We start from the raw sequence: 27,705 nt of genomic DNA, 5'->3' as shown, positions 1-27,705 counted from the left end.
GATTATTATTAACACTTTTTAGTACTTTTCTTGCATGTTCTTTTCAATTAAAGTACTGTTTTGTTATTATATTATTAATTCTCTGATTAACTTTCAAGTAATTGTTCTTGAAAATGTTATTTGATATTTCATATACAACAACAAAAATACACAGTAGAATGTTAAGCATTACCTGCAGCTGCAGAGAGAGTTAAACTAGAAATAATTGCACATAGTTAATTACAAGCGAAGAGTTGCATGTGCTGCTGCAAAATGAAAGTCAATCAATTGACTGTTCGCTAAATCCTAACTCAGATTACGACAAAAGCACCTTCGCATTTAATTGCCAACAAATGTTGATTTTGCCCGCTGAAATGACACTGTCACAGATTTGATCAGCTAGCTGAACACTAGCTCCAAAAGTTGATCAAAAACACAGCATGGATGTTTTTTACATTACAAGGAACAAGGCTTTATAGCTTGTCAAACGAAACCATAGCTTGTTGGCTTGGGTCGCTAGAGAGCAACATTCCTAAAACAGAGCAGCTAACGGTAAGCTAACCTCTAATAGCATCCAAGACAGGGATAACAGTAAAAAGTGGATGTGCTAGATGTAAACTGAGCTTGCTTTTTTAACTCACAAACTAAGGGAGCTAGTTATGCTAAGCTACTTGAAAGACCTTGGAAGTAATGCTCATTTGCGACTATAGGTACAGTAGTAGCAGCGTAAGCTAGTTAGCCACGCATCTGTTGCGTCTAAACTTGCCTACAATTCTTAATTTGAGAGTGTTCACACTGACAACTATGGTCAAACGCAGTGCACTATTAGTACCTGGATTGAGTGCTCATAAGGACCAAAAGGTGGACGTGCCTAGATTGAAATCCTTGCTTGGCAAAAATCTCTGAACGTGGTTAAGCATTGAACAAGAATGGAAGGTAGCGAGTCTCTTAAGAGCTTTTGGAAAAGTTTCCCAAGATTCACACACTACACATGTATGTACAGTATACCAACCCAGTCTCACGGCATTTCGTGTTATTAGTCACGAAATTAATTTAATCTATTGATTCGTGTTCACCAACACGATTTTCACATTTTTTTCATGTCACACAGAACGATTTTAAATGCAATGTATTTCTATTGGTAGTATGTTTCGTGCCTGCAACACGTCTTTTTGTCCGGTCGGGTCTTGGAAGACCAGAAGCTGTGTGGTTCATAAAAACATGTTCTTACTCAATATCTTACCCTAAGCCTAACCCTAACCCTTTTATTTTAAATTGTATAATGTCTGAGTTTTTTTGCCGTCAGTGAGGAAAAGAAATGGCTCAGAGCCTCAGAATACTGACATCTGTATTTTATGTCATCTTTTTTTCCTTCTAATTTGTTATTATTTGGTGCAGGCACGAAACATACTACCAATATAAATACATTGCTTCTAAAATCGTTCTGTGTCAGAATACTTAAATCTGTATTTTTTTAAATGTCTTTTTCCTTCTAATTTGTTATTATTTACATTGCTTTTAAAATCGTTCTGTGTGACACGAAAAAAATGGCGAAATCGTGTTGGTGAACACGAATCAATAGATTAATTTCGTGACTATAACACGAAATGCCGTGAGACTGTGTTGCGTATACACAGTCGAAGTGTTTACAGAAGTATCCAAATTGAGACACAAAAAGGCCAATAATTGCAGCTTACATTACAGCGGGCAAATACACCATGTTATCTATTCCTTACATTTCCGCTCACGTTTTCAGTTTTGTAAAGGAAAAGAAAAAAACTTTTTATATCCAATATTTATTTTTACTTCAGCCCTTTGCAAACCGTACCGTTTGTGTAGAAATCCAAAGCTTAACAGGCTTGCGTGCCTATTGGAGATTGCTAAACGATGATTGGACAACCACTGTTCAGAAGAGAGGTTTAGCGAATGGTCGATTCCCAGTCAACCTGCTCTGGCCGACATTTACCAGCTGTTCCTGTTTCTTGAGTCCTTTGCAACTTTCAGTTTATGGACCTCTCTCAGGACGTGGTCAGCCTTCTTCAGCTTCTCCATGGCCTTGGCCAGCAGATCCTCTGGCACTCCATCCCCGTCTGCTCCCCCCTTAGCCTTGGACACTCTGCTCAGGAGCTGCTGCGTCTTTTCCATCTCCAGCGCCACTTCAGTCTCAAGTTTCATGAAATCATCACCAGGAGCCGCGTTGCCTCCGGCCACAGCTGTGTGTGCCTGAACACAGACTGACGAGTCAGACAGCAGATCTCCAATGGAGGCGGACCTGGCCTTGGTCGAGGGTGAAAGAGACGGAGGAGGGGGCTCGGAGCGCCGACAGGGAAAGAACTTAGGTTTGACCTGAGGCTTGGGTGGTGCTTTTGTTGGCTTCAAAGTGACGGGAACCTGAATCTCGTCCTCGCTGGCGTCCAACACATCCAGCCCAGGGTTGCTTCCTCTCAACGCGGCGGTGGAAGCTGCCAGTGTGTCTTCGTTGCCAGAGCCTTCGCTGTCATCGTCAGAGTGCTGACCGCTGTCCACAGATTTCTCCTCCGCCTTCTTCTTCTTCTTCTTCTCCCCAGGCAGGTGACAGAGCAGCGGACTCAGGCTGAGGCCGTCAGAGAGCGGAGTATTCAAAGAGACGACGACTGAGGGGACCTCAATCTTGGGTGGAGCCTCTACTGCTTCAGGGGAACTGGCAGAGGTATCTGTTTGCAGTGAAGCAGCAGGGTCCTGTCCCTCTTTTGCCTGGGTTACAGTTGTCTTGTCGTCTGCCTGTTGCGAGTTGGGCTGAGCAGGCTTCTTCTTGGGTGTAGGAGGAGGGCTGGAATTCTTTCTGAGTTGCTCTGTGGGAATTTGTGGGTCATTTTCAGATGCTTTAATGCCATTACTTATTGTCTCCCCTGATTCTTCTTCAAATACCTGCCAGTCTGCGCTGGGACTCCCAGGTTTAGGTGGAGCTTCTTTAGAAATGGGCAGGTCAGTTTCCACAGCTGTTCCTGTTGCCTCCTTCTTATCACTTTCTTCATTCTCCTCATCCTCGTCTGTTGTGCCTTCCACCTCTTGGTCTGGCTCCACAGAAGGTTTCTTCTCTTTTGATGGAGGGGTAGGAGGGTGGGAATGTGAGGCCTCTGCTAGGTTGCTAATGGAGCTGCAGGAGCCGGGTTTGTTGGGAGGGGTTGGTGGTGGAACTGTCTTCTTCCTGGCATCAGGAGTCTTTTCAGACATCTGCTCAGCTTTCCCCTCCTCTGTGTCTTCAGGTGAGGCTGTGGGCTTGGCTTCTTTAGATGGAGGCATGGGTGGCTTCAGGACCTTAAAGACATTAAAGGGGACAAATAATATACTTTTATTTTGTGGTTTTTATATGTTCACCCTCTGTCTGAAACACTCCATTTTAGTGCCTGTCTCTTTAAAGGCGCAGTTTCTGAAAATGGTGGCTTTTGCATTACTCTGTGGATTTAGCATTTTGAGACTTGTTTTAATTGCACTTAGACCTGCTTTATAATTATTAAAGACATGAAATTGCACTTTTTCCAATGAGGGACATTTAACCTCTATTTACAGACTATTTTATATGAACAGTATTGTATGATGAGGGTATTTAGCAATAAACAGACCTTTTTCTCTGAGCCTTCCTCCTTATCAGGCTCATCCTCAGGCGTTGGGTTAGGTTTAGCCTCTTTGGTAGGGGGCATGGGAGGTTTGATGACCTTTTTCTGGGGACTGACCTCCGGCTCAGTCTGAGCCTCATCCTCAGGATCCTCCCTTTTCTCTGCATTTTCACCGGCATTGGACGGAGGAGTCGACGCTTTGATGGCCTCTCTCGGGGTTTCAGTGCCATCCACACTGGAGTGCTGGGTGCCATTAGGCATCAAGGCATTCTCAAGATCCAGGTCCAAACGCAGGATACCATCAGACGACACATCAGCTACCTATAGAGGCAAAAATACATTTAATTTAAATAGATATACCAAACCAATAAACCTTAATTAAAAATAATAAAAGCTGTTATACAAAATAAGTGCTGGTTTCTAATAAAAGAGAAGGCATTATAATTGTGTCAACTTCCATTGTCAGCAGATAAAAAATATACAAAAGAGCAAAGCATAGGCAATATGAGTTAAAAAGGGCATAAAAATAACAATATTTCTGTTAATAAGCAATGGATATAATAATAATTGTGTAATTATTATGTAATTTTTCAGACCTACATCAAAAGCATAAAGCATAAAGCATATCAGGACAAAATAAAACTTTACTGGAAATATAAAAATAGACCTTATATATATATTAAGATATGCTAAATATAATATGTAGTATGTACTTTATACACGTAGAGAGAAATAGTAAATACTATTAGAAACCCACTTAAGGGTAGGGTAGTTAAGAATGGAGACATTTGAAACTACGTAACCGAAAAAAATCTGCCCCTTCCTTCAGACTTCCTTACAGAGCCCCTCCTCCAACACACGAACGCGCACATGACCAATGAGGGCACGAGATAAGTTTGTGCACAGATGGAAGGCTGACAGGCAGGTAGGCCATCCAGTTATTTTAGCCGGGCCGGCTAAAATGATTGGTCGTGCTTTTTACAGCGCCACGGCTTCCACAGATTAAATGTTTTAATGTATTTATTGTCAAAGCATTTAATGTATTCATTGCTATCGGGATGTTAAGAGCATTCCATGGAATATAACAGAAAGTGTTTCTGAAGTGAATTACCTAACCCACCTTTAAGCACAAGAAAAACAAGAAACTCAACACAGAGTCAAATCTGGACTTACTTACGGTACTGTAGCATCAGAGCTGACCACACAGTGTCTTATTTCACACACACATGAATGGATTCTCACATTCACACACACACACAAACCTCTTTCATGTGTATCCTGGTCGGTGGCCGTCGGTTACGGTTCCCTTTGGGCCTTGTTCGAGTAACGTGCTCTAAATTAATGCTTTCATCAACCGTCACCTGTGAAAACATGAAGCCCAGTCATTCACTACTGAATCCTTTTGAGCTTTAAATATGCAAGGGAGGTATTTGTAAAATGTAGGTTAAATCTACAAACACAATTAGACACAGTGTAGTACAACAAACAACTTAGTGTGTGTTTGCACTACATGTTTGAAAGAAGGTGTTATGGAAGCAAGATAGCCTACACTGTATACAAAAATAAATATAATAATCATATAATAAATAAATACATATTTTCGCCTGTAGTGTCTCGCCTTAAGAAGTGTTTACCTCATCAAAGATTTTGTTCTTTGCTCGATTAATGCCATTGAGCAAAGCTTTAATCCAGGCCTCCTTGTCCTCTGCATTCTGAGCCTGGAACTTCACATCATGGACCTGTCAGGCACACAGAGCACAGACATGTCAGCTGTCAATACAGAAAATACATGGAAAAATAAGGTTAATAATGCCCATTTTCTCAAAGGTACGTTGACCTCTCACCTCAAGATATCTGAAAGGGGAACCCACAGGTCTCCCCTTTACAGACAGGCCCACTCTATGCTTATCCCATGTCATTTTGTGCAAAAGTTCTGCCGTTATTTTTGTTTCCATGCAGTACTAATATGCCGTTTTCACCTATTCTAAAAACGGTGCATTTTATTTTATTTTGGGTTAGGGTTTGGGAATTGCTTAACTTGGGTACGATTGGAAAGCTGAGACCCTTTCATGTTTTATGATGTAAGTCTTCGCAGTAGACACTTTATTTTAGTGAGATCATTTTTAGAAACAAACTAAATTAAACTAACTAACCTCAGTGTATACAAATAATGCAGGTCTCCCTTGAAAAAGAGATCTATGATCTCAATGGGACCATCTGGTTAAATAAAGGTTTGAAATGAAATGAAATGAATATTGTGTATAACGTATGATAATGAGAGCGTTAGGAAACTCTACAACCACGGGCTTTCCAAGTTTCCTTTGCATATAACCTGTGAAGCAAATGGTAATCAACCCAAAAATTGCTCCAGCAACTTATGAGACATACTGTATTAAAGCTTGGGGAGGGTCACTATATACTTTAATCATCATGTTTTAGCTGCTCTTAGACTAAATGTTGACATTTCACCAAAGGTCTAACCATAACCTAATATTAATTCGAGATTTATGTCCCAGAAAACACTTGACACACAGTACTGAGCAGCTTCTGATATTCATTTTCAGGTTCTCAAATGATGTATATAACACCTATGTGCAGTGGCGGCGCCAGGGTATGGCTGGGGTAGGCTACAGCCATACCAAGAAATGGCTTAGCCCCACCTTAGCCCCACCATGAAAAGTGATGCAAATTCAATGAAATAATAAGCGAAATGCTAAATGTTGAGAACACGGATTGCGAAAATATACGTGTCGTGTCCACAGCAGCACACAAACTGATCCTGCTGTAACAACAAGTGCACGTTACTGATGCAATATGGTTGAGACCATTCGGGCCTATGCTATAAGAGGGGTGCAAGGAATAGTCTAAGTAGTGGGGGAGTTTTATACACTAAAGGTGTGGAAATTCTCTGGCGTTATAATATCAGCGCGGCCGCGGTCAGATCAAAATGCCTCCGAATGCAATTTGAATAGACCTACAGCCAGAGCAACGAAACGTTGGATCTGCGTCATGCCTTATTGATTGAGATCAATCGAAACCGCCATTCAGTATCCCCATTGGATCTTCAACGTGTACTATCATACGTCACGTTCACAGTGATCCCTTTTTATTTACTACAAGACAAATGTGCCGTTTTATTTCATACAGTTCCATTTTGATTGAGACAGGGAAATAATCTAAACCTCACGCGTGGCGTTTCACTGTCAAGGGGGGTAATATAGCGTGTATGTAATTACATTGCAAATACTGACTTGAGCACCACCACTGTATGGGTTAGCCCTACCATAGATTACCCAACAAAAATGCTCTGGCGCCGCCACTGCCTATGTGGCCTATACTGTTGACCTACTATCTCCCCCTAAAGACAGAAATGGTTCTAAGGGGGGAGTGGAAGAGGGTGACTGTTGAAAAGCAGCCTCAGGTGATTGGTTGTGAGACACAGTGCTGCTGCGGTGCTTTAAGAAAGTCTGTTTGGCTTGATTCAGCCATGCAGAGCTGAGGTTACCCCGGAGACACCGGGAGGCCACCAAGAAGCTGCTCACATCCTGGTCCGACCACTCACTCCATTCACACTGAACCACCACAACAGACTTCACACTACCAACCAATTCAGGAACTCCAGGTTTCACAAACACACAATTGTTTTAAAACGGTAGATAAAGGGAATTCATCTCGCAAAACAATCTTTTGTAACAACATTTCCCTTTTTTTTTTACTTCCCTTTGTTCAGAAAATGTAAGTAAAATTAAAACTCTTGGTTTATTCTCGGCTTTCATAAGGCTGCCAAGACAATCTGGAACAACACATAGAGAAGTAATAGCAGCAACTAGAGGTCATAAACCATTAATGCTCATGGCCATCTAGCAAATGTTAGTCCAATGTTCATTCTATTACTTATATTGTCTTTATATCAAAGCTATTAATGTTTCATCTGTAACCTAAATCTTATTCTGAATTTATGGATCTTGATAGTGGAGTATTTCATCATCTCAGCAGATGGAAACAGTTCTACATTACTGTGTGTGGGCAGCAGTGTGTACAAGTTAGAGGCTGGGGATTTGTAGCTAAAGGGCTCACACCTTATGCTGCAGCCACACGAGAATGGTCACAGTCGTATCCGCTACAGTTCTCTATCAGATAGACGGTTCGGCCACACGAGGCCGACATGGAAACGCAGGAAGCGATAACGATAACGATAACGATAACGATAACGATAATGGGTCCCGAAGGTGGGTAGATCTGCGGACGAAACGCTCTGGGGGGCCAAACGGCTCCGTGTCTACGCGCTATACGATCATTTCCTGATAACGATGACGCAATAGCCCTGCCTCTCCCCACCTCTCCTGCTCAGAGATCAGCTGATGGGCTGTCAGAAGAGGGGGAGGAAAAGAGAGGCTCCATTTATTATTCTTATATTATTATATAGAGTCATTATCAATTTGTTTTAAAGCTCAATAAATAACAAAGAAGACCTCTGACCGGCACTTTTGAAATTTTGTCCGGAAGATTTAAACTTTAACAGACATGTTGATCGGCGGAAAAAAAATCGAACGGAAACTCTGACGCATGGTTCCGTCGTCCCTTGGAAGAGGCGGAGAGGGGGGTGTTTGTCATCTGCTGGTGGACTAACCGGAGAGAATTACAGCAGGAGCAAACGCTTGCCTCGGGGAGGGAGAAAAAGAGCCAGAGCGTCCACAGCGGAAAATAAACAGAAGGGCAACCATGGCAACCATGGCAACCATGCGCGGGAAGTCTTCTTCGCTGCTTTTGGTGTATTTTGTGGCAGAAGTACAGCGCCACTTACAGGCCCAGCATATGTACTACATCGTCTCCAGTGCTTTCGAGCGGTCTCGTGTGAACGGACACGTTTCTGGTGCCTGTTGCGTGTGGACGGAAGACTTTTTTGATATCGAATTCGGTTCGTTTGCGTTACCGTTCTCGTGTGGCTCCAGTCTTAGACTGAGAGGTGTCTCTGTTAGAGCCAGCACACAAAACTGAAAGCTGACCTCAAAGAGGAAGTGGCAACATCTCACAACCCACTGCTTCATTGAAACTGTGCTTAAAAGATACTGCACACTGCAAGGACTGGCTATCTCAAGTACACATCTAAAGACTTATGAACACCTATGAAAAACACCTATTTTATTGACTGTTTTATACTGTCATGGATTGATGACTCCTCCCTACATTTGACGGCCAAATGTAGATCAACTCCTGCTTCAGTATTACCAGAGGTTTTTTGGAGGATTTGCTTTGTTACCTTGTCTGTTGCAGGCAATATTTTTGAAATTGTTGTGGCCTCAAAAACATCCACCCATAAAGAAAAAATTGGTCTGATTCTGAATTACTTCCATACCTCGATAAATCATGTTCCACTTAAGTTAGGTACGATACGAGATGAACAAATCCCTTTTTTTCTTGTTATATTTTCCGTCATCGTGTCTGAAATGGAGTTAGGAGGAACAATTAAGTGTGATTCTTCTTCTTTTTTTGTGATAGGAGAAGGAGACAACTGCACTCTTTCTAGTTTGTGATCAATACTCCTTTTCTTTTAACTCTTTTTTGGTCTCCTCCAACTCCTTAGAGAAATATCTTTAGCTGCTTAATGCTCCACTATGTCCACCAGCTTGTTGACGTTTGTGTTGGGTAGGTAATGAATGGTGGGTGTATCTGACTTTTATTTTTGATAAAACAAAGACTAATGGGACAAAACAGTATAACAATTTGTAGAGCTGAGGAGAATTGCAGAGTCAAATGATATTTTCCTGTTTGTTAATATGAGCCACTCCATTCACATCACAGCTCCAATTTGATCCACTGTTAACATAACATATTTATTAGTGCACCTTTAAAGTTGAAACCTAGTAAAATGTTTTCTGCTTTTACTAGAAGTGCTTTTACTTCCTGCTAGGAGTCATTTTCTTACACTGTGTGTTGAATTGACGGACAGTGAATCTCATCACAACAAGCTTGTGACTAAACTTCATCCTTTCCAACTTCTGTTTGCAGAAGTCAGTTTTTGTACACATCCTGTTACCACAACTGTCAGGGTTAGTAGAGGGCGTGTTAAAGCCAACCAGATCTTACAGGAAGTTGCCCTTTAGCTAAATCATTTTGTGGTGTTTCAAAATTTAAAATAGGGCATGACAAACGCAGCATGTGTTTTGGTCCTGGATGTTGTCATTTAACATTTGCGTGTTTATCACTCTCACTTCCTTTCTTCCTTATGTTAGTTCAGTTTCTTGTAAACCTGACAGTTGGAGCTTCTGTATGTCACTAAGCACTCTTACCATGGCCTACTGTATACACAGAGCTCTATTTTCCACACAAGGCTCTCTCAGCTCACCTTATTTCCGGGCTTGGAGGAGCGGATCAGTATCAGTCTGTGCTTCTTCTTGAAGGGACTCTTTAATTCGTGACATTTATCATAGTTCTCCAGGTCAAGCCTCTCTAAGCAGTTCTTCAGATCCTGCAACACACATTTACCAGTCAATCGTCTGCAAATCTGTCATTTCAAATAGAAGACAAATAAGGCAACATAATTTTTGATTTTTTTAATATCAACAAATATCGCAAAAAACAAACAACCTGCTCACGACTACTGTTGTCCTGGTGCCCAATATAGATTTCTGATAATGAGATAGCATATGTGATGTAGGTTTTTATTCTGAACAACTCTGTGTGACTGTATTATCTTTGAGAGCTTTCTGTGATATGTGAATGCAGAACAGAGTGTGATGTAACATATTCTAGGATGCCCTTGTCTGTAATACATTAGCTGTTTAATTATAGTTGTAAGCACACAATTACCCAAAAGGCTCTATTTCAACAATCATAACATATTACAAAGCGTTTTACATTGCCTCATAACGTAATGTCTCATATTACTTCAGAATTGGTGATCCCTCACTGACCGTTAACAGTCAATAATACCTTTTTTTCATTTGACTTAAAGCAAAAAATGAACACTTATAGTATAACAGGTTGTAATGCATTATAAAAGATGCATTATGAAAATCTTATAATATTTTCATAATGACCATGGAATTTCAATTCATTATGGTGCACTAAACTATCAATAAAAGTGCTTATAAGCTGATTTGATTGCATGTTAAGTATGTTCATAATGAAATATATACTATAAAGTGCTCTGAATATGAATATGTTATATAACTCTGTACTGTAAAATGGTGCAAATTAGTGAAAAAGTGGAATGAGTAGGAGACATAACAGTGGTGTACCTCATTTTCATACACCACGATCTCCGTCTTCTCCACATGGACGTAGCGCTCCTTGTAGCTGGCCAACAGTCTGCCGGGGGCCTTCTTCACCCAGCCCTCCTTACCCAGGAACTTGGGCTCTTTTCTCCGGGCTGGCTCCTCTTTTGCACCCTGCATGATAGAGGAAGGAGAACACATTTAGGACATGATACAGAATAACATTATGTCTGTATAGGAAAGGACTCTAGTCTTATCTGTATGGTTAGCTATAGGCGCTATACTATATGAGTAAAGTATATGTTAACGTTGTTGAATATTGCAATGACGATATATTGTGATAAATACAAATATATTTAAGTGTAGTCCAATGTTTTTACTTTAATGCTAAAATACAACATAGTGTTTGAAAAAAAATGATAGAAAATGATTTCAAAAATACAATATTGTATGAACACATTGTGTGGCAACTGTTGCATAGCCCCTTTCCTAAAATGTCAGGTTTGTTTCATTTGTGTTTCAATGTCATGAGAGTTTTTGATGATTCATGCTGTCTTTCTTTTTCTGTAGTGAGATAAACAAATTAAAAAGTAGAACTGAAATATATTTATGATGGTATAAGATTTATTAAAGGATATTTATTTTACTAAATTGTAGTTTTCGATAGTAAAAGAGCCTCAGGGAAATCATTTTTCTTTTGGCCCCCATATAGAGCCCCCAAAATCTATTTAGGAATATGAACGAATGGCGCTTTTCCACTGCAGGGCCTCGCACGGCTTAGTACGGTATAGTTAGGCCTTGGTAGGCCAGGCTCACTTTATGCTGCGTTTCCATTACAGTTTAGTAGCTGGGGCAGTAACTATATTAACGCAGTGTAGGCGGAGCCGTGACGTCATCTTCAATGCGAACCACAAAACCAAACATCAGCTGTTAGCTGTTAGCACTCAGAGATCACAGCATATCTGTTCAGAAACTAGACAAAAGTTAAACAAGTACAAACCACAGACTGCCTGTGTCATGGCGAATAAAGTCGCCGGTTTATTTATGTCTGTATAGGCCGTTGTTGTGAGTGTGGACGGACGGAGCATATGCAACGTTAGCTTAGCCGATCTCCATTTAGAAAACACGCATTTTAAAAGGTTTTTCGCCTGCCGTCTGTCTGCAGACTTGACAAAGCATTAATTCATGGTTTTTACTAACCGGTATCAGTATGTTGTTACTTCGGCATCATTTTGAAACGTGTATTACAATTAAATCACGGTCAAATATGTTCATTGTGTTGTAGTTGTAGCCACTCACGTCACTAGTTTAGCATATTCAGCCCGGTTGTTGGCCCGGAAAGAACCACGATTTTGGAGGGCCAGAAAAACTGTGAAAAGGTACCCGTTAGCCGGAACTACCCCTAGTGGAAACGCAACAAAAAACGGGCCGGGTTTGGCACGGCACGCTTAAACCGTGCTACGCGCTGCAGTGGAAATGCGCCATAACTTAGCATACTATAGAACAGGGGTCGGCAACCCCTGGCACGCGTGCCAGCATTGGCACGCGGCACCGTAACCAGTGGCACACTAGGAATAAGTCGAATAAGTGTGCAAAATATTTAAATTGTATTTTCGGATCCTGAACGAGACCGCCGCCAGAGCGCGTCTCCCCGTTACCTGCAGAAGGAAGCCATGCACGCAACGCAGCCCCGCTCTGTTTAACTCCAGGTGACTTTCTGCCGCTTTCCTCCGTGGTGCAGGGCTGTACCAATTGCAGTACCCATAAGGAGCTTTACAAATGCCGCAGTTTTTGCGTGGCTGTGTCTTTAGTTGAAAGCCCAGTGGCGATCTGCTCATCTCTCATTGAAATAATATGCTACAAAGGGGCGGACTGGCCATCTGTGTGTTGAACTTTCCTGTCGGCTCCCAGACCGTAGTCGAGGAGGGCAGAAGCAACAAGCTTCAGGTTCAATAACCCACTTTAGCTTAAATGACTGGAGAGAGGCGAGCTCTTCTGGGGAGGCCGTTGCATTTATTTAGCTGTTCTTCTGTTTCACAAAATACATCACAGACCTCTGTTTTTCTGCTGCCTCGTTTCACTTCCAGAAACATACACACACACGCTCCCTCACTGTCGCTCTACCATCCACACACACACATGCACACGCCACACCCCTCTCTCTCTCTCTCTTAAAGGGACAGCGATCTCATCTCACTCTGCCTGACCCTAATATCATAACATGTGTGTTCTGGAGAATCACAGAACGGACGATCGTCCTTATTATTATGCCGTTTAAACCAATTTAATTAAATGTGTTTGTTAAATTCGGCATCATGTAAGTTGTGCTGACAGGTACACACACACACTGCTTCCCCGCAGCGAGGCTCCCCCCGCCCTCCTGTTGAGAGTTCACCAGCGTCAAGCTCCTCAAACCCCCCCCCCCCCCCCCCTCCGTTGATAATTCTCGATCGTTGGCACGCTGATAACAATTTTTTTTTTTAATGGCACTTCATATCAAAAAGGTTGCCGACCCCTGCTATAGAACATAGTTTCCCAATGTGCTTATCAAGTGTTTGGGTCTTACATTGAAAAAAATGATGTTTTTTCATCACTGTTGTAATGTACTTTATGATGACAGCAGTGTCTGGTGTGATGAGTGGACGTGTGTGTGTGACTCAGTTAATGACTTATCAGCTTTTCATTTGTAGAGACTTCTTCCTGTTTCAACACTGTGTCTAATTATATCAGCTCCTATGGTCAAGGTAGAGAACAAACATTTCCTAAATTCTGAGTAGATGTTCTAAATACTGCTTCTAACCACTTGTAGTTCTATAGTGTGAGACATGGTGGTGTTTTTCTTAATAAGTCTAAGAAAAATGTGGTTATGAAGCTTGTGCAGCGAGTAGGAAGAACAAGTTCTGCTAAAGCAGTTTGGTGTTAGAGAACTGAGGCTTGTAAAGAGCAGCAGCTCTCTCTTATCAGGCATTTTCATTTCTGCCCTCTTTTCTGAAAACACACACACATTTAGCTTTAGATACTATCACCTTTCTAACATTAGTCTTTCATAGTACATGTTTTCACATCACTATTTGTGCACAGATGGGTGGTTAGGTGATAGTCTTTCACTTCCGGTTACAAAGCAGCCAGAAAGGGCAGTATCAGGGCACAGAATGAAGACAGCAGCTGCTAGGCAACACGAAACACACTCACTGTTGTGATGGATAATGAAACTCTAAACAATATATAAGGAACTGAAACATCAACATTCATTACGAAAATGGAACTGCTAATGTTTGTCAGTATATGCAACATACTTACAAAATGGAAGACGCTTAGAACATCTTTAAAGAAATGTCAACTGTTACAAAAGATTTCAACGTTACTAGACAATAAATAAAAATGACAATAAAAATGAAACAAACTTCTCAAACCACTCCTCAAGCATAACTGACCATAACACTGATTTGACTTGTTACCACAACATGGCTAAAACAAAGCTTCTATTTGATGTATTAACACACGTTAAAGGACAAAAGCTAACTATGCGAGCAACACCATGGGAGCGGCTGCTATCTTAAAGGTAGGGTAGGTAAGAATGGAGAAACCAGCTTGAGTGCGCTAGAATTTGAAAGTACGCAGCTGAAAAAAATCTGCCCCTTCCTCAGACTTCCTTACAGAGCCCCTCCTCCAACACACACGAACGCGCACATGACCAATGAGGGCACGAGATAAGTTTGTGCACAGATGGAAGGCTGACAGGCAGGTAGGCCATCCAGTTATTTTAGCTGGGCCGGCTAAAATGATTGGTCGTGCTTTTTACAGTACCACGGCTTCCACAGATGACATTTTTTTTATGTATTTATTGTCAAAGCATTTCATATATTCATTGCTATCGGGATGTTAAGAGCATTCCATGGAATATAACAAAAAGTGTTTCTGAAGAGAATTACCTACCCCACCTTTAACGAAAAAGTAAGAATGACCCCTCCTTATAGATCTGATCAATTGAAGGCAACAAGTCCTCCGACCCATACGACCAAAGAAGTCATTTGTTTCAACCCTATAATGGCGCATTTCCACTACACGGTCGGCCTCGGCCACACTCGGTACGGCTCGGTACGGCTTGGCCGCGTTGGGCCTTAACAGGGCCGACTCACTTCATGCTGCGCTTCCATTACAGTTTAGGAACTGGGGTAGTTACTATAGTAACGCAGTGTAGGCGGAGCCGTGACGTCATCTTCAATGAGAAATCCAGAAACACAACACAGCCGTTAGCTGTGAGCACTCAGAGCTCACAGCTCCTTATATATGTTCAGAAACTCGACAAAAGTTAAACAAGTACACACCACAGACTGCCTGTGTCATGGTGAATACAGTCGCTGCTTTATTTATGTCTGTATAGGCCGTTGTTGTGAGTGTGGACGGTCGGGGCATATACTGCGTTAGCTTAGCCAATCTCCATCTAGAAAAACACGAATTTTAAAAGGTTTTTCGCCTGCCGTCTGTCTGCAGACTTGACAAAGCATTAATTCATGGTTTTTACTAACCGGTATCAGTATGTTGTTACTTCGGCATCATTTTGAAACGTGTATTACAATTAAATCACGGTCAAATATGTCCATCTTGTTGTAGTTCTAGCCCTCTTGCCAGCGCTCCTCTCTCTAGTTTAGCATACTCAGCCCGACTCAGCCCTGTTTGTTGGCCCCGATAGAACCACAATTTTCTAGGGCCAGAAAAGAGGGGAAAAAGTGGCCCCGCGCCGTGCCGCGCCGGAACGAGGCCTAGTGGAAGCACAACCAAAAAAGGGGACGGCACGACACGGCACGCTTAAAGCGAGCTACGCGCTGCAATGGAAATGCGCCATAATAATACAACCTACAGGAACGTTTCCTAGCATAGCAGTTTTAACGTAATGCTTGCAGTTTTAAAAATGATGTTTACATTGTAAAACGGTGGATTTTCAAAACACAACTACTTGATTAGGTTATATATTTCTGTGACACAAAACCAACTTCTTTCAATGCTAATCAGTATCAGTTCAGCATTCAGATTTTTGCAAGGCCTACATTTAACACTGGCAGTAACAGGTTGATTATTAGCGATTAGATTAGCAACTAATTTAAGCTATTAGAGTTGCGCCAAGAGAGCACCTTTGTCCCAGTAAAACTCGGTCACCATTGTAATCTATTGTAACTACTGTTACTCATAGCATACAACACTGTGACTGCCAACCTCGGAGAAACACAGACTAGTTTCTGCATATATATAGACTTGTTGAGGAACCCCCAAATCTCCTTTCTCATTCGGACTAAAACACTGACTGAAGTGCAGGTGTCTGCAAAATTCACAGCCTTTGTTTCTGTTGGAGGAACTTCCACAGGATACCATTTTTATTTTTCGGGATTAGGTTGGAGGTCATCAACATGTTTTTCCACTCTCACTTAACTGCAAGTGTTTCGACTTGGTAAACAGCAGTGCAGCTGCAGAAAAGGGAACGCCAAGCAGGGAGGAGAAAGGTGCCAGACGGAGAGTGAGAAGGGCCATAAATAAAAAGGCTACTTTGTCAAACCCCCTTAATACAGCGTGATATAGTGCAACTACAACTACATAAAGACATAGCAGTCTCACTGTTCAGTTCAGGAAACAGCCCTCAGACACAGAGTGGCCTTGGCATGCATCTGACATGGATGAACATGGACAGAAATTGATGGGGCTTGGTGGATCACTTCAGTGCATTGGGCGTTGATCAACTCATGCAACAGTGAGAGGTTTCCATTACCCAGAACTCAGCTGACTAGCATAGCTCTGTGCTGAGATATCAGATCATATTTTGGTCACAGGAAGTCTGCTCTGCACTGAAGCATGGACCTGACCAAAACTTTGACCCAAAACTGTCCACACACACGTTTGCACAATCTATTAGCTGTCCTCTCTGCGGTGTTGTGGTGAACATTCAAATGTCATCTACCAGAGAAAAATAAAACACAGAACAAGTGGTAAAGCCATTTTAAAAGCTACAGTTAAGGTATCTCATGCTGGGTCTTAAAAGAGGAAGAGAAAACAGAGCGCAGGGTTTTGTGGAAGAGGCACACCTTAGCAGACATGTGTTTCTGATCAAGTTTTAGGTCAGGGAGCATCTGGCATTCATAGATTTTTTACGCTGACCTGCCCAGCTTGAAGTCACCACAAGCCTCACTGGAGCTCACTCTTTACCCCCGCTAACCCCTCACAGCTGATGGAAGACAGTGGGGCTGAACAAATGTGTTGTTCTGCTGGTATAATGTGCCTTAAATGTTACTGGCAAATCACTGACATCACTACCTCTGCTTGACTAAGCTACCTAAAAGTTTTAATTTCAAATGACTCAAATAAAATATTTTGGACTCCCTCTTGAGGATATACTTCCTGTTTTGTGCCGTTGCAGCCAATGTTGTTACAGCCAAAGGTATTGCAATAAATGATTGGAGTGTACCACATATGACTGCAGGGTTGATGGAACTGTCCACACCCTACTATCAGAAACACATACAGGCTTACTCAGTGTTGCATTGGGATTTCTAAGCACGTCAGTCACTTTACACAATATATGCATTATAACATGCTAAAAACGATACTGTTTAAGCTGAGACAATACGGCTTCTGATCTACATTTCACACCACAGACATTTGGGCCCAGAAGCCAACAATAGGATAAAGCCACCAACTTAAATTTAAGTTGTGTTCTGTATTTTACTGTCATGTAGCATACAGTCAAACAAAAAACAACCCTCCACTGCGTTTCCTTTATTATGGCGACTGGATCATCTTTCTACTTGTATCTTTTTAACGTAATTATCTTGATGATTTTAATTTAAATACATTTCTGTTAATCTATCACAACAGGAGGTCAGGTGAAATAGGGTTATTGAGCCTATATCAACTAGAGAAAGCCTCCACGTTTGCATTCGATAAGCAAGGATACTGTTTGACTATTGGCTGTCATTTAAATTCGGTGATCTGATATCTGAACCCAGTTCAGTACATTAATAGCTATGTATTTATTTGTTACAATTTATGTTGGGAAAGCCATGTTAAGGCAATACTTATATAGCTTTTGCGTAGAAAAATACTCTGGTCACTTCGACACATTGAGACATACAGCTATAGATAAACACCGGTATCAAAAAGTTCTTCCTACCAGAAGATACTTAAATCACAGGTATTAGTATAAGTATTAAAAAAAGTGGTATTGGTGCATACCTAATTTGCAGTATATCAAACTGGAGGACATTCTCAGAGTGAGTCAGAATCATGATTTACTGGCCAAAAAACTGACCTATAATCATCGGATCTATCTTGAACAACAGTGAATGCAACGATCACTTTTCAATACGTTTGCTCATGTGACGGTGATGCAAGAGTGAATGCAACCTGCATGTGTTTCATGCAGGGAGGAAATCTATTTTTATAATGCTGTCATGGCCATGTGTCAACATTTATACTCACCCACACCCTCACTCTTCATCACGTTTTTCCTATCACAGTTAAGTCTTAAAACATTGCGTTGTTGCTGAGCACTAATAGATCAGAGTAACACCTACGTCACTTCCCGGAGAAAATTACAGCCCCGCCCACGTTTGGGGGAAAACAACGCTGTCATTTGAATGGCGGTCAATACAAATTCTGAAGTTTTTGCCAATCAGATCAGAATTTTTTGAAAACCATGGATTTTTGGATCTTCAAAGAGGCCGATTACGATGGCCAGTCAGGCAAACAATTACATTCAATCATTTGAAATCGACAATCGGTCTCGATATATGGTTAAATTAAAATCAGTAGGCGAGGCTGTAATTTCTCCAGCTGTTACTCTCATGAGCGAGGCAGAAAATAATAGTTTTATCATGCCAAAAAGCTGCTGTGTCGTTTATTGCACCTCAAACATTAAAACAAATCCAGAGTTACGTTTTTCTGTACTTCCTCAAAGAACAGTAAAAGAAGAGCTCTGTGGCTCCAAAAATCCACGGTTTTCTTACATTTCTGATCGGATTGGCAAAAACTTCAGAATTTGTATTGACTGCCATTCAAATGACAGCGTTGTTTTCCCCCAAAAGTGGGCGGAGCCGTACTTTTTGCCCGGAAGTGATGCATTTGTTACTCTCATGTATGGTGCAAATGCTTTTAAATGTATAAATAAAATAAAATAACAGCACATAATGTTTATTTTCACTGTTGATTAATCTCCCTTTTTGTAGAGACTGCTAAATAAATTCAACACAAACAAAAAAGAGAAGGCAATACCTGATCCTGAAACAAAAGGCAATCACCAAAGTACATTTAAATACTGGCTCACAGACAACAACATAAGCTTTCTTTTGACGTTACCATTCCCGTGCAGAACTTCTGTATTTGTTTTGACCCGTCTGATCCTGCCTCTACACATTTTTATGCCTGTGTGTTAGCAGATATGTAACAAATTACCCACAAACACAGTGTGGTGCAGCCTGGATAAACAGAGATAACGTTGGACTCTACCCAGCCTCAAAAGCCTCAGCACCTTTCTAAAAAGCACCATGACCATAGATGTGGTAAAACATGTGCAAATATCGGGGATACATTTTGAAAGATGAGGACAGTTTATAGCACAGAAGAAAGACGGATGCCAAGATGTCAATTGTATTCTCCTGGTAAGCATTTAGCTTCAGCTAAGGTTCAGGTTAGCTGACCTGAACTAATTCATCACATCTGTTAGTCGTTTTAACATTGGCAATACATGAATTTGATTATTATAAAGAACTTGAGATTTTAAGACACACAGCCAGAGAAGTGATCCTGTCCAACGCCACAATGCTAACACATGCTAAATCTACCAATCACACAGCGGTTGCAGATGCACAAAGGCTATTTCTACTTTGGCAACAACCCCAGCAACACCGGAAATAAGCACAGGAACTGCACGACGGACACTAAATTGACTGCATTTATAAATGCAATTACTCTAAAACGTCACGTTTAGAAGTATTGATGTGCAAAACGAGTACTCGGGTAACATTACTCATTCCGATTATCTGATTGTGTTTCTCAACTGCACAATCTTTACCTCAAACACTCTTAAGATGCATTCACATGATATCCTATTTGCTCTTTGATCACTTTGAGGTTGGGCACAGAGCCTTGGAGGGAAAATTGTTATTTAAAGTGGACCAATCATGCTATATTTGAATAATATATTGTAGGGCCATACCTATATAAGGTATATTTATACGTTTTCTTTTTCAAAATACCAAACAGATCATGCATTTTAGCCATGCCTCATTTCGCTCTATTTTGCTCTCCTCCACCCTGTCTTTGCATGCGCTGCAGCTGACCACGCCCCCCTGCAAAGGAGGGGGCCGAGTTACGAGCGTTGTGTTACCATACTGTTACCATGCCACGGCAAGCTCTCATTCCCCTGATAGGTCAGCTCCGCCGTCCTGACGTCAGAGGAATGTTCAAATCTGGATCAGTTTTTATCAGATCCGTTGCAGCCCCTTTTTTAGAGATTTGGGTATGGAGGAAAAGAGAGAGGGTTGTGTTTTCTGACACTTGGTGAGTTCCCTGGAACACCGGGGACACATATTCATGTATAAAAGACGTACAAAAGTGCATTTTGCATGATAGGTCCCCTTTAAGTTTCCAAGGTAACGTTCCCTGCTAGCTTGCTCCGCTACATATAGCTGTCTCCTCATTGGTTGCGCATCGAAAGTTCAGCAGTGAATTATGAAATATTTGGAATTGAGAGAGGAGCCAGAGAATCATACAATAGAAAGATAAAGATCAATAGAGTATCCAAGGAATACAAAATAGAATAGGGGATGGACGTCACATCCTCTAGGGGGGTCCGGGGGTATGCCCCCCCCGCGAAGAAATGTTTGAACATTTTAAAGTAAAATGTTTCAATCTGGTGCACTTTGAGCAGAATTACTACTAGATCTAGGGGGTACAACTCTAAAACACCCATATGAAAAAGATCAGTTTACATTTTAAAAACCAAATAAGTATGTGAACATAACCAATAACCTACCATAGCCAATAACACATAAATGTAACTTATTTTATTTTTGTTGTTCATTCATATCTTATTTTACCAAGTTAACATTTATTTATTCATGCATAATATTTTTGGTTTACTGTCCTATAGTATACATTGAAATGATTTCAAACCTGTTTATCCCAATAATTATAAAGGTGTGCCTTGGAAATATGTGTTTACATAAATTGTGATCAAAACTTTTGAGACCCACTGAGATAACTTAGACTAAAGTGAACTATCTAAACACTGAGAGAGTCCTTTACCTCACTGAGCTGTAGTTATCAGCCTCTCAGTCTGACTGGAGAGGACTCTCCCTCCACATTATTGTAGAAAGATCTTCTTCTTATATCCGTTAGAGCAGCTAGCACCAGATTCTAATAACAACAGCGCCGGTACCGGGGCGCCCTCCCTCTAGTGATGGGAATTCCGGCTCTTCTTGGTGAGCCGGATCATTTAGCTCGGCTCACCAAGAAGAGCCGGCTCTTTCGGCTCCCAAACGGCTCTTCAGTTTACCACATATTATACCTTTTATAATTCAATCAAATGTAGCCCTGTTTTGACTAATGATTTATATGTGTACACATATCACTTAAATTATTCAATACATCCTTTGTACTGAAGTATTCAAAAGTAAAAATGACATGTTTAATATCAATTATTTGCTGTGGCCAATTGTTTTCATTGCATTTACAGACCCTTGTATCTCTCTGATACCACCCAATGAATGCACAGACTTGCTTGTAGAACCACGCTACACAAAGCAGATAGCAACACCTATAAAAACTTAAGCATAGACATTTAAAAAAAGGGGCTACTGTATCGACATTTTACAATTATATTTAAAGAAAAGGCCCTGACAAAACAGCAGGGCTCTATTTCAGTATTAACTATAGGAAAAAAGACAGCAACAGCTGACATCAAATCTTTGCTGAGCCCAAGGATAATCATAAATAAATAACATAATACAAATAAATGTATTGCAATGCTCAAAACAGCAGCATCCAACAGTCTCTAATCCTTGGATTTTACATGCCACTGCATGCATGCACGGAGCAGCTGTAGCGCGGAGATCATCATATCATTCTGTCTTGTATTACTTAACAAAAAATAACAAAAACAAAAACATGGCTCGTTCGCGGGCGCGAGCCGGCTCCCGTCGTTCACTTAAAAGAGCCGGCTCTTTGAGCCGGCTCGTTCGCGACCGACACATCACTACCTCCCTCTCTCCCTCGCTCACTCCCACGCTCACTCGCACTTTGGCTGTGAGCTGCGGGCGCCTGATAAGCTGATTTCATCACTTACAGCGCCCATCGTACAGGGCAAATGAAAAGTGTAACCGGAGTGAAAAGGGTGTTACATTTACTTAATTATGAATATTGTTACATCAAGGCCGAAAATTAGGATGAGCACCAACGGTCAAAAATGTTTTTTCCCCTCCCAGAGCTACCAGCGCAGCGCCTCCCCAGATCTGGCGCCCTCGGCAAACATCTATAACGCCAGTGCTACGGGCCGGCCCTGCCTATCTGCATGTGGTTGTGCGTGTGTGCATGTATATCCTCTGTGTTTGTGCATGTATATCTTCCCCTGTGTGTGTAATGTGTGTAAACACAACAGAGTGGGGAAAGAAATGTCCCTGTAAGGGATTAATAAAGTATATCTTCTTCTTCTTCAACCCCCTTTTCAGTTAGTACCAACGAGCGAAATGCCTTCCAAAAGAGCATTTTTCCATCGTTTGAGGACTTTCTGTCACAACATTTCAAGAACATACACATGCATTCATTATACTCTTTTTCAAAAAAGGCCCTTTCCCAGAAATTGTCCGCGGTGCCCCAGTAAGATCATGCACACACACATCCATTGTGTGGCAGAGGCCTGGATGGCAGGACGATGATGAGAGAGGGTTAATTGTTTTGTGCCTGACACATAATGTGGCAGTCTGTTTCCTCTTTTCTGAATGGGTCAGGCAGACACGTCACACTCTGCACTCTAGGTCAGTGGGAAGGCGATAAAAGGATGAGTCACAGCGCTGAGACATGCAAGGACAGCAGCGGTTTTTGGGGTGAAAGATGAATAAGATAAGGCAGAATGTGAAGTAGAGCGAAGAGGAACAAAATATAAAGGAACAGATGAGAGCCACACAGCTGTCAATGGGCAGCCAGCCAAGTGGTGGGTGTTGTGAGTGTGAGTCGTAAACACCGAGCACTAGTTTTAGTTCAGCTTTAGTATATACAAAACTATACACTACAGCTCCTAAACACATTTTTGTAGTATTACAACGGTACAACGTTTTTCTTGCCGTACTGGCGTCTTACTCCAGTAATCTATTGAATTAAAAAAATGTCAGCAAGCCCACACTTATTTACTGTAGGCAATTTAAAGGAATATTTTTTAATGTTTTGAAGAGTGGTTGAGATACTTATCCATAGTAAGTGTATTATCTACAGTAGGTGGTGTTCGGTATAACCCCAGTTTGGAAAACAGAAAGGAGTTACTGAAGAGAAAGTAAGCATTGTACTGCAGCAGCAACAGTTTACATTATATTTCAAATATTTTACCACTTTATTTTGCTGCCGGACAGCTATACAGTCTATGTTTCTTATCGGAAAATTAAGCAATTATCTATGCTCCGGCCAAAGGCAACACACTGATTGGATAGTTAGTTTGCAACTCCAGTGTTCTCGGGTTAAAATCATACATTTTAAATGGAGTGTGTTGGCTTTAGGGAGAGCAGAGATGGTTATAACGGCTTGAGTCCCCATCAGAAAAGGCTGTCAAGATAAAGAAATGCAAATGTTCTAAATCTAGCGTTAGCATTTTTTTTGCTTTGCTTAGTTGGCTAAAACATGTTTTGCTGATGCCTCCACAGCAGTACTTTGTTTCCCTTGTTTAAACATGCTCTATTTGTAGCTAAAGCACTACTTCGTTTGACTTCAACATTTAACTTTGATGAAGTCACAGTTGTAATAGTCTCACTGTATTCACTACATGCCAACACACAGTGTATAGTGCAAGATGCATGTGAGAATAAGGGGGAAGGTATTTTTTCACATGTCTAAATGTGGGTTGAGGCTGTTTCATGGTTTATAGACGTAATAGTCTGAACTGGAGAGTGATTCTAGGAAAAAAAGGAAAGTTCAAGAAAAAGCTGCATTTAATTATCAGATTCTAGATGGAGAAGGGAAGGCCGTTTTTGAGCAATGCTACACTGGAAAGGGCGGTGTACGCATGCTTGTTTGCAAGTTCCTTGCTTACAGTAGGTGATATACTTGACTTCCTTTTTCTAACAAGCTTTGCTTCCTCAAAATGCCACATTTGCATTGAGGTAGTAAACAGTATGTAGTTGATTAATTCAGTTTGAGGATTAAATTAATAAATGAATATAATTAGATACTACAAATCAATCTAGTAACAAAGGTCTGCCTAGTGAGGAAAGTTAAAGATGTTATTTTACCCTGTTGACAACGGCCCGCCAAACCTCGTTCATAGATATGGAAAATAAAATGTAACTTTATTATTGTGAAAACAAGACACGTTATTAAGCGTTTGTTAACATTTTTTCTGACACATACCGCTTTCACAGCAAATTCGGCAAAGATACAATCCAACAGCTATATTTCATTTGTTGACCATTTGTAATTCCCTAAAACCTCCCCTGCCGAAATGAACAGTTATCTTGAAATGCAATTCACACCATGTGCTAAATGGATATTGTAATGATGCCGAATTCACCGCAGGAGCAATCTGACTCAGACAAGGTCTGATGTTATGCTTTGAAAGTTATATGTTAACACCCACATGTAGCGAAAAAATTAAATGTAACACTTTTAAAGGGAGTTCGGTGCTCTACAGTAGTGTTTCTTATGGGCTCTGACCAACAAGTAGAGGAAACAGATTGACAGGTGGGCAGGTGCTTTGTGCCAAATACTGTTGACTTAAGTTTTCGGCAGCAGACAGACTGGAATCGATATGAAATCTTAACATAACTGTTTCTTAGAAGTACTTTGAACATATCCAGAAAATAGCGGTTCGAGTACACAACTTTTCTATGGGCCCTGGCTGCTTTAATAAGTCGGTCGCGCCCTTGCAGTAACGTTGTTTTTCTACAGTGTTATAACATCACATTAATGCCTACTGAAGTCTCACTTAAATATCTCAACACGACAAAACTGCGTTGCAATGACGGTAAAAGGGCTGCCAGCCCACACGGTGGGAGTGAAGGGAATACTCACATCTTCCATGATAAAGGACCACAATCCGTTATGTGAGGGGAGCAGCCTAAAATCACTCGACGTCGCCCTTATCCTCGCCACAAACGCTTTACTTCTCCCCTGTAGGTCGGCAGCTGACACATCTCCAACAGCATACGTAAATGAAGGAAATAAGGAACCGTGCCGTTTATGACTCTCGTGCCTTTTTCCTCTTTTGCTTCAGAGGAAAAAAAAGTTCGAAGAAAAAGTTTGGTTTCCGGTTGAAGTCCCTTTACGATCTTCAATCGAAAGCTCGAGGAGGAGCAACGCGATGAGCAGCGCGTGCATCATCTGGGCGGCTGGGCCATCCTGCTAATGTTGGCTTTCTGCAGTGGTGTAAAGTAACTGAGTACATTTACTCAAGTAGGCTACTGTACTTAGGTAACATTTTAAGATAATAGTAATTTACTTGTGTGTTTACATGTTTTTGCTACTTTGTACTTCTACCCACTACAATAAGAGGTAAATCAAATACGTTTACACCACTACATGTACTTAATACCTTTAGTTACTTTACAGATCTGGATGAATGATGTGAAATATAATCAAGTCTTAAATCAGACTTTAGTTCCACCTGGAGTAAATTCACAAGCTACCCTGCAGTATACAAAGTCATTCAAACTAGCTGCACCTTTACCAGCTTTGAGAACACTTTCATGATCAATCATTATAAAACATATCATATATATTATTCTGAAATGGACCAATCTGCGCAATGACTACTTTTACTGTCGCTACTTATACCAAGTAAGTAATATTTTGTTGCTAATACTTGTGTACTTTTATTTGAGTAACATTTTGAATGCAGGACTTTTACTTGTAACAGAGTATTCCTACACTCTGGTACTTCTACATGTACTTTTACTGAAGTACAATATCTGAGTACTTCTCCCACCTCTGATCATCTTGGGCATTTGTATTTTGTATTAGCTACTAATATAAATCTAAATAGTAAAGCGGTGAAATGAATGTAGTTATATATGTACAATATTGGCTTTCAAAATGTAGTGGATTGGAAGTATAACGTAGCATAAACAGAGAGTATTGTACATGAGTAAAATACTATGTGAATGTCCACAACTGTATTGATGTTGCATTTCTTAGTGTAATTATGAAACAAAAACAGGCTAAAAAGCTTACTCTGGATAAAACTTTGCTATCATTCACCAAAGTTTAGATGGAGGTGTTTGCAGGGTTTTTATTTGACTACAGTAGATGCTTTTACAGAGCTTTTCAGCTTCCTTTTACGCCTTTGTGAGGACAAAGTCTATAACTTATAACGGCTTGAGTCCCCATCAGAAAAGGCTGTCAAGATAAAGAAGTGCAAATGTTCTAAATCTAGCGGTAGCATTTTTTTTGCTTTGCTTAGTTGGCTAAAACATGTTTTGCTGATGCCTCCACAGCAGTACTTTGTTTCCCTCCTGTCTAACAACTGGGACACTTACATATACTACGTTGTCCAAATTCCTAAGCAATAAGAGCATTTTCACTTCATAGTGATTATGCCCTACTTTAGCAAAATAAAATAAATTTCGCCTGACGGACTCGAATAATCAGTTTTTAATGAGGACATACTCTTATTACATATTCTACTGGATCACTTTCATGCACTTTAAGTAATATTGGCCCAACTTTGGATTCACCAATCACACTGAACTTCATTTTCGCACCTCACAAGATGTCCATAAAGCTTGTAAGGGTTTAAGGTTAATGATTCACCCTGTCTTAATAAAATATCACTAATATTGCCATATAATACGCCTTAAATGTAATACAAAAAAAACGTGGTTGTCTTGTTATGGTAAGTTCTTCAAAATTTTCTTTATACAAATTCAATATCGATAATTTAATGTTTAATAAAATGGGTAAAGATCATATTTTGCTTAAGTTAAATGGTCCAATCAGACAAAGGATTTTTCACAATTGCTTCTTATTTTTCATGGCTTAGACCCTGTTTACATGAAAGTATTTGTTTTAGTCACACCCTTTCTATGTCACCAGTGACGAAAATAATTACACATGTGCATTCTCGCTTTAAAGCTCCTCATCCATGCCTCCTCTCTACTTGATAGGTATTTTAACAATAAGACCCAACATAGAGCAAGAATAAAAAGCTATATCTCTTGGCTTTGACCCACAATTCATATAAGGAAAATACCCCCCCCCCAAAAAACCCTTGTGGGGGAATAGAAAGAAACTTCAGTAAGAAGAACCAAGGAGGGATTCATCTCCCTGGACAAACAGACATGCAACAGATGTCTTGTGCACAGAATAAACCAAGATAGTACATTTATAATACGAACAATCAGGAAGATGATATTTACAGACTGATTGTAATATTAAGCATTGATCTAAGAGGATGTCTGCAGAAGCTGGGCCACCATAACAAGCTGGAAAGAGAACACAAAGACACAAAAGGTAGGACTGAGACACATAATTCACATGTAGGGGAATGAAACAAACACAGAAAGAGGAGGAGAGACAGAGAAAACGAGAGGCTGGATCTCAAGGGATGAAGATTGAGATCTAACATCTGGAATGAGGCACAGCAATGAGAATATGAGACGTCACAGGACGCCCGACAGCACAGATCTCCTGCAGGTCACTTTAACTCTGTCTTGGGGAAGATTTATTTT

General features: G+C 40.8%; 1 protein-coding gene across 1 annotated transcript; it reads right to left on the bottom strand.

Annotated features, from left to right (window-relative positions):
* Positions 1–1,335: 1,335 nt before the first annotated feature.
* Positions 1,336–25,304, bottom strand: plekho2 (pleckstrin homology domain containing, family O member 2). The gene is made up of 7 exons (XM_034127062.1): positions 25,052–25,304; positions 10,817–10,966; positions 9,922–10,044; positions 5,210–5,314; positions 4,838–4,936; positions 3,582–3,896; positions 1,336–3,276 (listed from the first exon to the last, which is right to left on the bottom strand). Exons 1-7 carry the CDS (start codon positions 25,058–25,060, stop codon positions 1,942–1,944), a joined length of 2,136 nt encoding a protein of 711 aa, XP_033982953.1. The 5' UTR covers positions 25,061–25,304; the 3' UTR covers positions 1,336–1,941.
* Between the last annotated feature and the right edge of the window lie 2,401 nt (positions 25,305–27,705).

Source organism: Trematomus bernacchii, unplaced genomic scaffold (assembly GCF_902827165.1).
Source record: "Trematomus bernacchii unplaced genomic scaffold, fTreBer1.1, whole genome shotgun sequence".
Taxonomy (NCBI): Eukaryota; Metazoa; Chordata; class Actinopteri; order Perciformes; family Nototheniidae; genus Trematomus; species Trematomus bernacchii.
This window is presented reverse-complemented; position numbering and strand designations above follow the sequence as displayed.

Excerpts from the sequence above, each read along its gene's own strand:
- plekho2 (XM_034127062.1), bottom strand. Across the intron at positions 10,045-10,816 it reads TCGTGGTGTATGAAAATGAG|GATCTGAAGAACTGCTTAGA; the intron begins GTACACCACTGT and ends TGTGTGTTGCAG. Across the intron at positions 5,315-9,921 it reads CCTCCAAGCCCGGAAATAAG|GTCCATGATGTGAAGTTCCA; the intron begins GTGAGCTGAGAG and ends TGTGCCTGACAG.